At 40.6% G+C, this 15,849-nt stretch overlaps 2 protein-coding genes across 8 annotated transcripts in view; both read left to right on the forward strand.

The window, feature by feature from the left end:
* Positions 1-5,724: 5,724 nt before the first annotated feature.
* STRAP (serine/threonine kinase receptor associated protein) lies at positions 5,725-14,348 on the forward strand. Its single transcript, XM_080583745.1, has 10 exons — positions 5,725-6,048; positions 7,074-7,209; positions 7,979-8,060; positions 8,319-8,391; positions 8,960-9,056; positions 10,791-10,928; positions 11,498-11,634; positions 12,351-12,500; positions 13,008-13,073; positions 13,415-14,348. The coding sequence occupies exons 1-10, from the start codon at positions 5,937-5,939 to the stop codon at positions 13,474-13,476; spliced, it is 1,053 nt and encodes a 350-aa protein (XP_080439871.1). The 5' UTR covers positions 5,725-5,936; the 3' UTR covers positions 13,477-14,348.
* Positions 14,349-15,402: 1,054 nt separating this feature from the next.
* The window catches only part of DERA (deoxyribose-phosphate aldolase), a 55,252-nt gene continuing 54,805 nt past the window's right edge, over positions 15,403-15,849 (forward strand). Inside the window, exon 1 of one of the 7 annotated variants that reach the window (XM_080583757.1) lies at positions 15,403-15,839. In XM_080583757.1, the coding sequence (XP_080439883.1) occupies positions 15,809-15,839 (31 nt within the window). In that variant the 5' untranslated portion in view covers positions 15,403-15,808. The remainder of the gene's footprint in view (positions 15,840-15,849) is intronic. The other 6 variants (XM_080583761.1, XM_080583759.1, XM_080583756.1 and 3 more) reach the window with 6 other exon arrangements.

Genomic DNA, 15,849 nt, shown 5'->3' on the forward strand with positions numbered 1-15,849 from the left:
AATTCTCTGTTAGAATAGCCTTTATAATCCAATACACTTTCATTGTGAATTGAAATACATGAGTTTTTTGTTGTTGTTGTTGCTGGTAGGTGTTTTTTTTTTTTTTCCAGAAGTAAATATTTATTTAGGTAGCCTGAATTATCAAGCAGTTCCAATATGAGATTTGGAAAGAGGTAGGAAAAGAATATTATGTTATTCCTAACTATTTTTCCTCCTTTCAAATTCAGTCATGCTTTGAACTGTCCAGAAAGCAAAGCTGGTGGCTGAGAAAGGAAATAGAAATGGCTTACTTCAGCCATAACCTATAACCCTGACACCCCTACCTTAGCTGTTTCATGTTATCTTGGTTACACTAACTCTGAGCATGGGAACAGATGTGTATATTTCTCTTCCTATCCATTTCTCCTTCCCATCTGCCTTATTAACACTGCAAGATAATCTGTCCCCTTTCTTCGCACCGAGCCTTGTGTGAGCTGCTATAAGGCTGCTCATTGATCCTTATCCTTCTATATATGCACATCATATGCACTGGTTTACTGTAAAATTCTGTACTGTTAAATGAATTGACTGAACACAGTCGATCCCAGTGCAGGACTTTGGAACACATGTACACTATATCTTCTGCTTTAGGTGCGTTTCTTATGTTGATCTTTTCCAGGTTTCTTCAACTACGTCTTTACTCCACGTCTTCCAGACGAAACCCCAAATATGTGTATAATTACTTTACATTACTTTCTTCTCTGAGGATTAACTTTAGCAACTCTGTATTTTGGGAACATTTGGCTAGTACTGAATTTGGGGAAGCATTTTTTTTCCTTGGATTTGTTTTTGTATTAATAATTACTTCAACTTTGATTTTGCAGTGGCTCAGCTTTTCAGTGAAAACACTGGCTATTTAAACTTTATAGTTTCTTTTTCTTATTGCTATCCTATCTATCTGCCCAGTACTGTCATCTTTCTCCTTTCAAAAGACAGAAGACCTGAAGACTAAGGATCAGAGAAGCTATTACATGAAAGATAACACCATTTTTAATATTCCTGATTGGCTTCATCGCTCTGTTGTTGGTGCATGCTCTAAATGTCCCTGATCCCTGTCAGATGGAAAGGCTCCCTAGGGTTTAACTTGCATGCAGAAAAGGTTAGGAGCAAAATTCTTCTCAGAAGAGTAAATCCTTTTGATTTTCTAATGCTCAGGTGGTGAATAAAGAAATGACCTTACGTTTAACCTCACCTGTAAGAGACAGAAGGAAAAAAGGTACAAATCCCACTATGAGGCAATTGGACACTGAGCTATGTCTCTTATCTCCCCTTTCATCCAACTTCAGTGTGCTACATTTCTCCCACTAAAACACTTACATCTCAAGAGATCTCAACCATCTCTTTCTTGCTGCTCCCTCAAATTCCTCTTCACACTGTTCCAAATTTCTCTACAGCTCATTTCCCTGTCTAATCCCCTTTGCCTCTGTTCACACACACAAACCATACTGCCATGCACATCCAAAAAAGGGTTTGTGTGCTCCAGCCCTCATATTTCCAAGATCTATGTTAAAATATGTTCCACAAAATGACAAATAGTACAGTCACCTGCTGTGAAAGGTTGATCTAGAAAGTACTCTTTGACTTGATGCACACTTTTCTATTATTTGTGAAATATGATTACATTTTTCATCCAGTTACTTAGTGATAATTGACTGCTCAAAGCTGTCTCTTGCTTGTAATTAGTCCCCCAGTGAAAACACAGCCACATGCTCTGCAACTGCTCTCACATATCTGCATATCTCACAGCATCTGCAATGCATCATCCTTCAGCAAACAGCAATTATTATTTTTTTCTTTTTTTTTTCCCCCTAAATTAGCTGTACAAATTAGTAGGGTACATTTCTCCAAAGGAATACTTAACAGAGGTACAGAGCATCAACATGCATACACATTACACTGAACGTTTCAAATCTGCAAGCCATTAGTATAACTCAGATTCAAAGTTTCCTCACAAAGGGGCTGCACTGTTGCCGTCTCTTCTGGCGTCAGTAGATTTCCATTCATCTGTTGAGCCAATTCATTTCAGAGAAGCATCTAGTAAATTCTGTAGCGCTATGTCCACAAAGCTGATGTGCAAGCAAGCTGAAGTAACCATCATTAAGTCACCTCAGAGTAGAAGCTATCAGCTAGAGTTAACGTGCTAATAGATATGCAAGGAGCTCCACTTAGTGGCATGAGGAGGTATTTCCAACAATGTAGTCTAACACAAGAAGAAAGGAATCTTCAGAAATGTAAATACGTGTACTAAACACCCTCTACTTAATTCAATCTCTGCTTGATTTACTTTAATCACAGCACTAGAATCATGACCTTTCACTAGGATAGCTTTATTCATGTTCAGCAACAATTTCTGAGAAAATTCAATCACCGGCTGTGGAAAGATGTTGTTTAATCAAGCAGATACTCTGAATTAGAAATGGTAAGTAAAAGAGTCTCGCCCAGGTGCTTTGTAACTTGTGATTGGCATACTTGTTATTCTGCGCAGTAATGGGGCAAATTTCTCTGTATGATTACAAGGCCCTGATTACTTCCTGACAAGTTGGGGTTGACGAATATTTAACACTATAAGACACTTATTTGGATATGAAATGGATAAATAACAAACTTTGAATAAAAAGTTTTTAATGAAATTTCTTGCTTACTTTACTGGAGTCTGACATATAATCACCTTGGCTAAAACAAAACAAAACAAAAAACCAAAACAAAACTACTTTTATTTCCAACTTGCTAGGCTAAACTTGTAAATAGCTGCTTTTTCCACCTTTCCTGCTGTTTCCCACACTTTCTCTTGAAAAGTTTTACAGTTTCCAGCTTCTCTAACAATCTCTGTGTTAAAAGAAGCCTAGCCTGAGTGCACAGAATTAGTGTGTTTCTAAATCAAAGATTCTCAAAGTGTAGGGAATAAACATATTTAAATGAGGATATTACAAAGGAGCAGGGGTAATGCCAGAGGTGCAGCTAGAGCCAAAGGCTGTCAGGCTCCAGTCAAGGAAGGAAGACAACAGCTCTGAACACAAGCAGAGGAAGCACACCTGACAGAAGATACTGCATTACGACTCTCTCTACTCCTCAGCAAGAGCCCCTGACAGTGCTGTATCAGTTCAGCAGCTCCTTTTGCTCCTGCTCTGCATATATTTGGCCCTTCCCCTTCCCATCATTGCTTGTTTCTGTTTGAAATGCTTCCTCCTGAACACACTTCTCAGTCAATGTGCAGTGGCTCCATGGCAAAGTGTTTCTCCTTCCTCAACCCCAAACACGCTCCATGGTATTATTTCCCCTCCTGATGCTCAGTTTAAGAAATGTTGTGTTAGCAATTTCTCACTGGAGTTGGGCTAGAGATGCAGAATATGGAATATAGGAGGCAAAAAGTCTGAGACTGCTGCTAAACAAATTAGCTTGCTGAATTATGCAAGATACACCCTGAGTTAGGCCTCGGACAAGCTTCCGAGGCTTTCAGTGAGTATATTCTATCTTGGTATTAAAGATTTGACAAGAAAATATGTAGATGATTTTATTTTAAGCTTAACTTCCTTATGTCCTTAATCATGTTTCCCCAAAGTGCCCATGCTTTGCAGAATTACAACGTAAAAAGTGATATGCTTCTATATTACTGTGAAATCTTAACTCTAAAGGATAAGAGAGAATGAAATTTCTACAGTTGATATATGTAGAGTATTGCTCCTGTCCAGCCATGTGGCTGTACATTTACTATACATAGGAATCGAAATATCCTCAGAGCATAAGGTAAAAATCAGTTTTAGGCTGCTGTGTTCTGGTTCAGCCCAGGGGAGCTGGTGGGTGGGAAATGAGGCCAGAGGTATGGTGGCTGGGGCCAAGGGGGAAGCGTCCAGCTCTCACTATGAATCATCAGGCATGTACCTGACCCTGGAACCAGACACAGGACCACTACATGCATATACTAAGCCCATTTCCCAGCAGATTTATAACTTTTATAAAACCGGGCACTAGCTGATAACACTCAATCAATACACAGGTTTCCACCCAGTAAAATAAATTTCCTTGGGACGAAATACAGCAGCAAAAAGTCTGCTGTGACCCCACGTTAGATGTCAAAGTCCCCTTTTAGGGTTCTGGCTTAGGGACACCCCTCATATTTATTACTAGATTGTTTATGTTCCTGAAGTGTATGAAGAACTTCCTTCATAACATTAACCAATTTAGTGTTTTCAGGAATGCATGTACAGTTTTGCTAGGGCTAGTAGATTTTACAGGTTTCATATCTCCATGTTTTTCTCCTTTTCTGACTTACATCTACTTTTCAGCAAATTGGAAATATTTTTGCCTTCGTCTGCTTGTTATAAATTTTTACAGCTCCCTAAGAAGGTGTCATATTGTTGCTTTGTGAAGGTGGAAAATTGCACTCCAAGTTACTAGAAGACGAAATCAATCAAAGCTATGAAATCACTAAAACTAAACTTTCCTAAACACAGCTCAACGTCCTCAATACTGAATTTTAAGTAGGTAACTTAAATGTAATGTTAAGCTTGTCTTTTTACCGACCCTTAGCTTTTTTATTTTTCCACTCAAAAACTTTATATCATCAGCTACCAGAACAGTGTTTTAGAACACAAACACAAGCAGCTTTGCTAACTAGGTGGTGGAATTTTACATTTACATTAGCCTTTGAAAAATGTTAAAGTAACAAATCTTTTGTTTAGTTCTGTTTAAAATATAAGCTTAGATAAGGGATCTCCACCTACCGTCTTTTCCCATAGTCTCTGACCTATTCCCATAAATGTACCTTTTGGTGAGAAATGGGCCTACTGAGGAACAGAGCAGTCCAGTTACAAAGAAAAAAGACATGGCAAGGAATAGGACAGATAGAGAACATACATGTGAAGTTTAGCATGCTAATATACCTCGACATTTTGGAAACTTCGCTGTATAATAAAATTGTATGGAAGTTCTGAAGTTTTAGTGACTTTAGTCAAAAATATTTAATCTCCACAGGTATTCCTAAGGATGGGATACAATACAGAAACTTCTTTGGTCACAATGAGTCTTATCAAGAGAAACACATTTTGGGAATTCCATTTAAATATGACTTTAAATGCTACTTTAAAATCTTTCAGAGATGCGCTGGAATGCCCCAGAACTATAAGCTGTAGCTCGAGATTGGCTAGATTCAGCTACAGGCCTGCATCATAGCACAGTGAGATGGTGATATCACTAAGAAGAAAACAACTGCGTATCTCTGAAATCTGGAAAAGGTTGGTGTGGTAGCCTGTTGCTGTAAGCAGTCTGGGTGACAAACGGGAACACCAGGTGGTCAGATACGGGAAAACGGTGCCTGTGCTTCACAATGCAACAGTGGGTGAGTGCAGTCACCCCAAACTTTGGTTTGCACCTGCTTTTGGCAGGACTGGTTCGCTGTTGGTTTTGGAGCCTACCAGGAGCTGAGCAGCACCCCTGGGGACACCGAGAACCGCCTGGAAAGCGGCTGCGGGCACGTGTGGGGACACCCCACCTCGGGGTACCCCCGGTTTCAGCAGCCCCCATCCACCCCGCAGCATGCCCGCGGACGCCCCGGGCCTCCTCCTCCCACACCGGGGACGAGCCACGACCACCGCCACCAACGGCCCCAGCGGGCGCGGCGCCCGCCCCCAGGTCAACCGCTCCCCCTAGCGGCCCCCGCCGCCATTTCCGGCCCCACCGAGCTTCCGCGGCGTCATTTCCCTCGCCGCCGCCGCCGCCGCCGCCGCCGCCAGCAGCAGCAGCACCGCGGCTGCCGCTCCGTGGCCGGCCCGAGGGGACCCGCGCCCCGCCGCCTCTCCCCCCCCCCCCCACACCGCGGTTTCTCCGCCGCCTGCACCCCCCCCGCTGCTGCCGCCTCTTCCTCCTCCTCCTCCTCAGCCGCCCGCTGCGGGCCCGCCGCCATGGCCATGAGGCAGACCCCGCTGACGTGCTCCGGGCACACGCGGCCCGTGGTGGACCTGGCCTTCAGCGGCGTCACCCCCTACGGATACTTCCTCATCAGCGCCTGCAAGGGTGAGCGAGGGCGGCGGGGACGGAGCCCCCCGGGGAGGGACGGAGTCCCCCGGGCACGCTGCTCGGCCCTGGGGTGTGAGGGACCGCTGCCCCGCTGCTCGCAGGCCCCGCCCGGCCCCGCCGCCTCTCTGCGAGGGGGAGAAGGGGAGGAGGGGGGCGAGGCGAGCGGCCTGTCGGGGGTTCGGCTGTAAACGTAGCCTGCGGGGTGCCTGAGCCCCCCTTCGTTCGGTTGTGGAGGGTGGGGAGGGAAGGACAGGAAAGACTCGAAAATACCGGTCTGAAACTGCATATTTCTACTACGTGTGTGCCTATTCTGCAGCCTTTAAAGTCTGCTCCTTTTCAGCCAAGGCAGCTGCCTTCATGGAAACAGAGCAGTGATGTCCACCTCCTTTCCCATGAGAACTCTCTTCTGCTCGTTTACGAGAGGCATTTTCACTTCCTATGTGTAGATGTTAATCTTCTGGATGTATTCATGTGTTTAAAAGGACATTCCTCTCCGCCTTGGAATGCTTCATAGTCATCTTTATTGATTCACATGCGAATAATATTTTGATAGCCTCCTGGAAAAAATAATCACAAGAAAGGTTTTACAAGCCTATTTTATTTTTGCAACATTTCTGGATACATTTTAAATGCCTCTGGTTAGAAACAAAATACTACTTTTTGCATACTATTTGTCTGAAAATATTGTTCCAAAATCAAAGGAACCGCCCTGCCTGATGAAAGCTTGGGCAGCCCTACCCATCACCCTTCTACTGTAGAAACAAAACTAAAAGAAAACTGGTATCTCATCTGGAATAGTATTCCAATATCCATACAGTTTTAGGTACGTGCAGGAGGTGCAGCTGTATACTTAAGTTCTTCAGCTAAACCATTTCACAAAGAATAGTTTTGTAAGGTAAGTGTGCTGCCAGTAAGGGAGGCCAGTCCATTGGCAATTTCATTCTTTCATGCAAGGGAATCTTTTCTTAAAACAGCTTCATTTTTTATCATGTTACCTGAATAATGGTTTTGTTTTTGTGAAGATGGTAAGCCTATGCTACGTCAGGGTGACACAGGAGACTGGATTGGCACATTTCTAGGCCATAAAGGTGCTGTTTGGGGTGCTACTTTGAACAAGGATGCCACAAAAGCAGCTACAGCAGCAGCAGATTTTACAGCGTAAGTGCTTAACTGCTTTTAAAGTCCGTATTTTGATTTTAGGCAATAGCACATTTTTGTGACGTATAGCTGTAGTAAGTTACTGATTCATTTGTTGTTTTTTATTAAACTATTAGCTTACTTATGGGTAGCTAAATTAAAACCAAGAATTTTAGCTGCTTGCAAGCAGCTATAGCTAATTCTGTCATGCTGAACAACTATGATTGCTTCTTGACAAATATGCTTAATTACTGTACTGTTTTGCTAGACTAACATTTCTGTTCAATTCTAAACTTTATCACTGTAGTTATGCCAGAAAGTGTTGAGTGATTTTTGTGTCTACTAGTTAAGCACTTTTTTTTTTTCAAGAACACTTGCAAAAACACTAGTGAATTCTTTCTTTTTTTTTCTTTGTTTGAACTGTTTGCAGTCTATATCAATATATTTGACAGGTTGAATCTGGTTAATAGAGGCCAATCTATAAAAGTTGCTGAGAACTGCATTTGTTTGTCTTAAAATAAAACTCTAGTTACTCTGCATTCACCTGAAGAAGGTGGTGAAGGAAAATGGTGGTATAGTACAAAAAAAAAGCTCTAGTAATAACATATGAGGTATACTTACTGACTGTATAGTAATTGATCAGAATGTAGTGTTTATTATTTAAAAAAAAAAAAAAGTAACAATAGCATCAGGAAAGATTAGGTAGGGTAGGAAAAACAGGGTAATTTGACTGTCCAAGCTGACTTATCCTGGTGCTACTGAAATGTAAATGTTTTCTCTTGTCATTTAGCAAAGTATGGGATGCTGTGTCAGGAGACGAACTAATCACATTGGCTCACAAACACATAGTCAAAAGCGTGGATTTTACACAGGTATGAAAAACTTTTATGGCTTACTCACAAGAGAGGTAAGCTCTTGGGTATGTTTTGGTATTAGTTACATTTCTTCTTTTTACATGTGTATTTTAACAGGCAAATAATCCAGCATGCAGCTTCTAGTTTGTAAGATCAAAGCTTAAATTTAATAAATGTTTTAAACACTGAGAGAAAGAACAGTTATTTTAAGACTCATGAATGAAGGCTGGTATTTCAATTCAAAATAGAGTTGACACTATATAACTTCTATTTCAGGATAGCAATTATCTGTTAACAGGTGGACAAGACAAATTGTTGCGCATCTATGATTTGAGCAAGCCAGAAGCAGGTAAGTCTTCATTTAGAACCTTTTTTTTTAATTAAACACAAGTTCTGAAATTCACAGAAGCACAAAAGACAAAGTTGAGGGTTGTTTTACAAACATGGTGTCTTTTAACACCTTGACTTACTAAAATAACCTGTTATCTTTAAATTTATCCTTTTACAAGTGAAGTAGAGGTTATAGTGTTTCATGTTTCAGTGCAACACAGACTTATTGGGAGTAGGTAATTAAATTCAGTCCTCTGAAAGTAAAAAAAAAAAAAAAAGTCTCCATGTGTTTAAAACGGTGTTTAAATTCATATCAACACTGAGCTACTGAAGATTGACAAAAAGCTAGATAGCACTGGTGTTAAACTAGGGAAGCTTTTTAAGTTTAGACAATCAGTCTAAACTTAACCAATTTGTGTTTTTTCTGTTCCTGGAATAAGACCTGTAAATAAAAGTCAGAGGTGTTTGAAGTAATTTTACAGTTTCCGGTAAACAGAAGCTTGTGTAGATTATTGGAGCTCCTAAAGTGCTGCATGGTGTCATTTTTGGTTCTTACATGTATTAAAATACTTTTATTTTATTTTAAGAACCTGATGTTGTCAGCGGGCATACTTCTGGCATTAAAAAGGCTTTATGGAGCAGTGATGACAAACAGATTCTTTCAGCTGACGATAAAACTGTTCGGTAAGAAAAAATAACTTTGAGTTTTTGAAGAAGCTCATTTATTATCATAAGGTCTGTCAGGATCATTATGCCTTCTGGTAAAGGATATCAGTAACACAGGTTATTTGATCCCAGGTTGCATGCCTAATGAAATGCTTATATGCTGTTGGAGACATAATTATCCAAATAATTCTGATTTACCCCATGAACATGTCCTCACTGATAGTAAGAGGTGGTCTTTGACAACTGAATAGTAGATTGAATTTGTCTTTCATAATCCTAGAAAATACTTGTTTATAGATGGGGTCTTGTGAACACATGCTGAGGTATTGCTGCCTTTTCTTCCATAACCAAGCCTTGAAAGATTCACAAGGTGTGTACTAGCCAGGGTCTGGGATAAAGGACTGGGAAGCCTATTTGGAATCAGTGCTCTGTTGATAGACAGATAGATAGCACAGCAGAGAATGAAAGCTACTGATAAGTTGTGAAGGCTTTTGTGTCTTTAAGATGGCTCCCCGGTCATGGTTAAATGTTTTGTTTCCTTTATGCCGGATTGGTAGATGTATGGAAACCTAGACAAACCTGGCTGCGGTGGTGAGGAAATGATAAAGACCCTTCCTCAAACTTTGCTGTCTAGATGGGAGATACGCCTTGCTGCTTTTTCAGCTTTCTAGTTAATGTGACCGGTGTCATCTCATGCCTAGTTGTCTTATCATTCTTATAGCTATCACATAGAGAAATAGTCTGGCTTTGTGGAAAGAAGGAGGGGAGGGTTGAAGTCACAGATACAGTCTAACTGTAGTCTCCTTATTGGCTCCAGTGCTTTTCAGTTTTCATACCATAGAATAGTTTGGGTTGGAAGGGACCTCAAAGATCATCCAACCCCCCTAGACTACCCACTAGACCAGGTTGCTCATGGCCTCATCCAACCTGGCCTTGAACACCTCCAGGGATGGGGCATCCACGGCTTCTCCAGGCAGTCTGTGCCAGTGCTTCACCACCCTCTGAGTGAAGAATTTTCTCCTAACCTCTAATCTAAATCTCACCCCTTTTGGTTTCAAATCATTCCCTCTCGTCCTGTCATTTTCTGTCTGAGCAAAAAGCTGCTCTCCATCTTTTTTTATAAGCCCCCTGCCTTCCTCGTGTTCAAGATAGGCAAGCATCTGGTCTGGTCTTTTTTTTTTTTCTGGATTTCAGAAATAGAAATACGGAGGTCACTCAATTTATGAATTTTCTTATATGTTGCAATTTAATTTGGTTTCTGTTTAGATAGCTCTGGCATGCCTAGGTAAAATTTTAGATTATATTAAATGAGTCTGTTATTTGGGTAAACTGCTATTAATACCTCTCTGTGTTCTGAGTTAAAAAGGCAGAATGGAATATTCAGTCCTTGCTTCTAGAAAGCTGTATTTTTCAGGAGATGTATAATAAGGTTTTCAGTCTCTTAAGAGAACCCTTGAGTGGTCGAATGATATGTGGACCATTTACTGTTGCATGAAGTTTCAATAGTAGTAGTATTTTAATGCAACCATGCCTTAATTCCCACCTATGTAAAGCTACGCAAAGCAAAGATAAGAATGCCACTGAAAATCCAAAGTGCCTGTGGAATCAAACCACAGGCTTTCTTTATTAGGTGTGTTTTGTTGTTGTTGTTTTTTTGTTTTTAAACCACAGCTTGCCACAGATGGGGATAAAAGCTGTTTGATTTGCTGAAGTAATCTGAGAGTCTGCCTTGTGTTTTTGTTTCCTGTTAAGCCTCTGGGACCGGAGTACTATGACTGAAGTGAAGGCACTAAACGTTGCAATGTCAGTGAGCAGCATGGAGTATGTTCCAGAAGGACAGATACTTGTGATAACCTATGGGAAGACTATTGCTTTTCATAGTGCAGAAACGTGAGTCCAAAACACAGAATTTTCACAGGTTGAGTAATGGGTTTGATTGTGGGTCAAACTAGTACAGGGCCAAAATATGAAAGTGGCAGAACTGATATGAGTGGATATCTTTGCTTGCCATCTTGTCAAAAGAAGTGTGAAAGCTATCCTTTTCTAAAATAGCGTTCCCTAACTGCCTGTGAGATGCTAGGATGCAAAGATTCGGTGCCATTTTCATCATTCAAACTAACTGTAGTTGTCATTAGATAAGAGTTTCATCCAGGCTTCAGTTTAGTGTGCTTTTCAGGGAACTAGTTGTTTATACAACCTCTGTGATGTCTTAAGAAAGCGTGTTACATTCTTAAGCATATTTCAGTAAGTAGTTCTGAATCTGTGAGCCTTCTGTTCTACTTATTCTAGTTGTTTCTATGAACTAGTTGTTTCTTAACTTGGTGGACTTGACTTGCAGGTACTAAAACTTGTTTGGAAACTGTGTGGGTGTCTTCTGTTTTTCTTAAAAGCAGTTGTGATTTGTAGAATCAGTTTCTTTGCTTTCAGGACCTTTTTGTAAAACAAAAATTCTTCCTCAGTCTAGAGCAGATTAAATCATTTGAAGCACCTGCTACAATCAATTCTGCATCACTTCACCCAGAGAAAGAATGTTTGGTTGCAGGCGGTGAAGATTTTAAGCTCTATAAATATGACTATAACACAGGAGAAGAATTAGGTATGTTTGCCTTCTATAATAGAAAAATGAGTTCTGATGTAAGTATTAGATTAATGACGGTGGCTAATAGATGAGACTGTTATATGAGGTCTTAGCATAGCTTGCTGTGCAAGACAATGAAAAGGTTTGTAGTCAGTTAAGTTTTTTTTTCCTCAGTACATCTAACATAACATCTAATGTTATCGTTCTAGATCTAATTAAAACCTTCATTAAACAGCTCTTTGTACCTATTGGAAAAAAAAGTTGAGTCATTCCATACTGCTGTATGTTAACTTAAATGTCTTACTACGGCATTCGTTATGTCAAAAGAGTCACAGATACTTGGTTGTGTGAAAAATGTAATATGTTTGTGTTCTTCTTAGTGTTGGCCAAATACAGGTTTTTAAGTGTATTTTTAACTTTGTTAATCCTATCCTCATATAAAATCAGATGTATGCACAGTGAGTGGTTGAAGGAACAGGGTTGTGTACTCTATGCTACTGGCTTGCTTTGTACTTTTGTCTTGAATTTGAATTAAGCACCTGTTTTCTTGTGTTTAGTATAACATTAATATTCTCTAAATTAGAAGTCACGGGAATACCAGTTATTCTAAACTTTGTTTTGCATCAGAATAAAATACTGGGACAGTGCCCCTATCAATACTTCTGTTTTCTTCTGATCAGTCTTTACCAGTTAACTTCTACTGTTGACTGATACTTGAAATTATGTTCTTCCAGAATCTTACAAAGGACACTTCGGTCCAATTCACTGTGTGAGATTTAGTCCTGATGGAGAGTTATATGCCAGTGGTTCAGAGGATGGTACGCTAAGGCTGTGGCAGACAACAGTAGGGAAAACCTATGGTCTTTGGAAGTGTGTAGTTCCTGGTAAGTGTGTGTGTTTTTGTGGTAAAACTTAGCTGTTTCATACTCAGTTCTTAGGTAATACCTAGCAGTAATATCACAAGTGGTATACAACATCTGAATTTTGTACAGTGTCTGTACATCTGAGGCGTCTTCGTAGCCCCTCAAGTTGGTTGGATTTAAGGTTTTGCTTTTGTAGCTGTCGTTTAATCAATTAATTTCAAATCTGTAAGCTTGGTGAATATAGACCCTTTGTGTCTAATTAAGCAAATGGTCTCATATTTTGATGTTAAAGAACAAGAGATATGAAGTACTTTTCTAAATACTTAAGGGTAAAAGAATCTCTAGAAGGGAGTGTATATAATAGGCTTATTTTATATTGCACTTTGATTCTCTAGAAAACCGCAAGCAATAACAATTCATGGAATTGCTTACCAAGCTCTTTCTCCTCAACACTACAGTGGATATTTTTTTTTTATTTCTGTGGGTCGGGGAAGTGAAGGTATTAACTCTTTTTTCTCCTCTCTGCAGAAGAGGAGAATGCAGAAGCAGCAAAAGCAAGGACCACTCTTCCAGGAACTGCAGAGGAGGAAATAGGTAATGCACTGAACTGCCAAGTTCCACTCAGCTATGTGTTAAAAGATGAGTCAAGATGGTAGAGTTCTATAGGATGGGAAAGTTAGTTTTTTCCAAGTACCTTCTGTCACTTTTCACTCCTTTCAGAAGGTATTTAAGTGCATTTTTCTGAAAATGACTGTAAGTGTCAGGCTGGTGACTAGAGCTGTGTCAGCCTGCAGACTGAACAGATATGGTAGAATAACTGAATCAGGTTAAATGGGAAAACAAACCCAACTGGTCTTTAAAACAGGTGCTGCAGTATTTCTTTGGTTTATATAGGTAAGGTGAAATTAAATAATACCCTCTTTGTTTCATTGCAGAAGAAGTTGCCTCTGAAAACTCAGATACGGTGTACAGCTCAACTCCTGAAGTTAAGGCGTGATTATCTCAACCGTTTTGCAACATATGGACATACAAGACTAAATCAAGTGAGCAGTGAACAGCAGCCTTCCAGAGTGCGCTCTCTACATAAGGCAAAGATGGGCAGTAATTGATGAGAATGCGGTGGAAGTGGCTAGGTGTTGTCTGTAAGAGAACTGAGTATCCAAAAAAAAGAAGACAAGTAGTAGAGTTTTGCTGTCTTTTTAGCATAACTGCCTACTGTCTTTCGAAAGAAGTGTGCAAACCAAGATCCAGTCTCTCTAATTTCAATTAGACTCATTGTAGTGTGTTTTCTTTATTATGGAGAAGAAATATAATGGCTTTTACCTTTTTTTTCTTGAAATTTGAAAGATTTGGCTTTAGTTGAAAAGAAGGGGGATTAATGTACTAAAAGTGTTTGGTTGGGTTTTTGTTTCATTGTACACTGCTTCTGAATGTTTAACTGTTTTCAGTTGTCTAAATAAAATGCCTCTCAAAACTCCTATCTTACTCTTTAGCCTTGGGTTCATGGAACAGAAAAGCAGCCAAGTTAATTGTGTAATCCTTTCTAGCATCTGTTTTTTGTACTATACAGAGGGAAAGTAATAAGAATGTTTTAGTGTTTGGTACAGAGAGTGGCAAGTTCTTGACGTGTAAGCCTTGTGTCATTTTATTCTTTGAAGTTTGAATGTAAAAGTGAGTCTCTAAAATCAAAAGCATTGAAAACTACTAAACTAAATGTGCTGCCTGAAACTACTTGGTTGTACACAGAAATTTCAGAGGTTGACTATGAATCTGTATAAAGCTTGGGTTTAGTCCTCTAAACTGGATTTAAAAAGTTATTCTCTCCAGGTCAAAATCATATTTTCTTCATTAAAGAAAATATTGCCATTCTTCCACTTGTCACTTCCTTTAATGTTACACCGAAAGGTTTACAAAACGTGCTCTGTGTGGAAAGGAGAAATGTTATGTAGGTACATTTGGGTGGGTTCTTGTTTTTACTATTCTTCGGGATTTTTGTCCAAAGGAGTAACAGTAATGCTAGAAGAAATGTTAAAAGAAAATTGAAGCTTAACATTTGAAAACTTGTATATAAATTGGAACAGTGGTAATTCTATATAGAGAAAATACTCTTTCAGAGTGAGGGCAGTCAAACACTGTGAAGGTTGTAGAGGCTCGTTTCTTGAAGACACTGAAAACCCAACTGGATTTGGCCCTGCTGAAGCTTTGTGTGCTTGTGCAGGGGCCTACGATTCAGTAAGTCTCCAGAGGTCCCTTCCAGCCCCAACTCTGCTGTGGTAGAGGTGGAAACAGTAATACGGAGGATAATAAAGAATGATAAAATGAGTCTTGGTTTCGTAGTAAATTATGGTATAATTAAAGGTGTGTTAGTTCAGTGGCAACTCCAAAGATAATTTTGAAATATTTATTGAAATTTCATCTTAAAAATGAGTACTCCTGTGCTTTACAGCTAATAGTTTGATTTAGTCATCTCTAATTCTTTTAAGGCTTATGATGATTCCAAGTCTCGTGATTCAACCCAGAAGCTTACTTTACCAGTTGAAAAGTGCATTTAAAACAAGGAGCTCTCTATCCCTGCTGTAGTGAAACTTCTTATAGAGTGGTCTTTGTGCTGTGTTTCAAGTAGGCTGTTCAGCACTTCAGAGGGAACTCTGGAGTAGCATTCTCAAATCCAAGAGCTGTGACCCTTCGTGGCTTTACAAGATGCTGTTGTAGTTCATGGTTTCTTTGCTAGCAGTGAAATGAGTAGGGCTAAAGTTGCAAGATGTCTCAATATTGACAGTGCTTTATACTTCTTTTTCCTGCCTTTGCATTGTTGCAACTGTAGGGGAAAAACATGAAACAAAGCCACTGACAACGCCACGAGTTTTTAGATTTTCATTTGGCCTGCTGTTAATAGAAAGCTTTACGAAGTTGTTAAGTTTATATAGAGCATGTTCTGTAAGTGTTGGAGGAATATGAACTTCCCTTTGAACTCGGAGGAAAGTGAAGCTGGCCGGACTGGTTGTGGGGGCTGCCGGACCGGTGTGCGGATAACACAAAGCAAAGGGGAGGTGGTCTCGGTGCCACGGCTGGGGGCTTGCCTAGGAAAGGGTGGGCTTCGTGCCGGTGCCCCGGGTACCGGGGGCAGCGTGGCGGCACCTGCCTGCACCTCTTAAAAAATGGGGGGCAGTCAGGCTTTTAATCTCTGCTCCCCGGGCTCACCGCCTCGCTAGGGGCAGTGCCAAGCGCGGCCCGGAGGCGCTCGCCCGGTGTCCCCGCCGCTTCCTGCCGGTGCGGGGCGGGACCGGGGAGGCCTCAGGCGGGCTGGAAAGCCGCCGGTAGCGCGGGGGATGGCGGCCAGAAACCCGGGCACCAAGCTGGGTAAGGGGCC

Source organism: Anser brachyrhynchus, assembly GCF_964034855.1.
Source record: "Anser brachyrhynchus genome assembly, chromosome: 1".
In the NCBI taxonomy this organism is placed as follows: Eukaryota; Metazoa; Chordata; class Aves; order Anseriformes; family Anatidae; genus Anser; species Anser brachyrhynchus.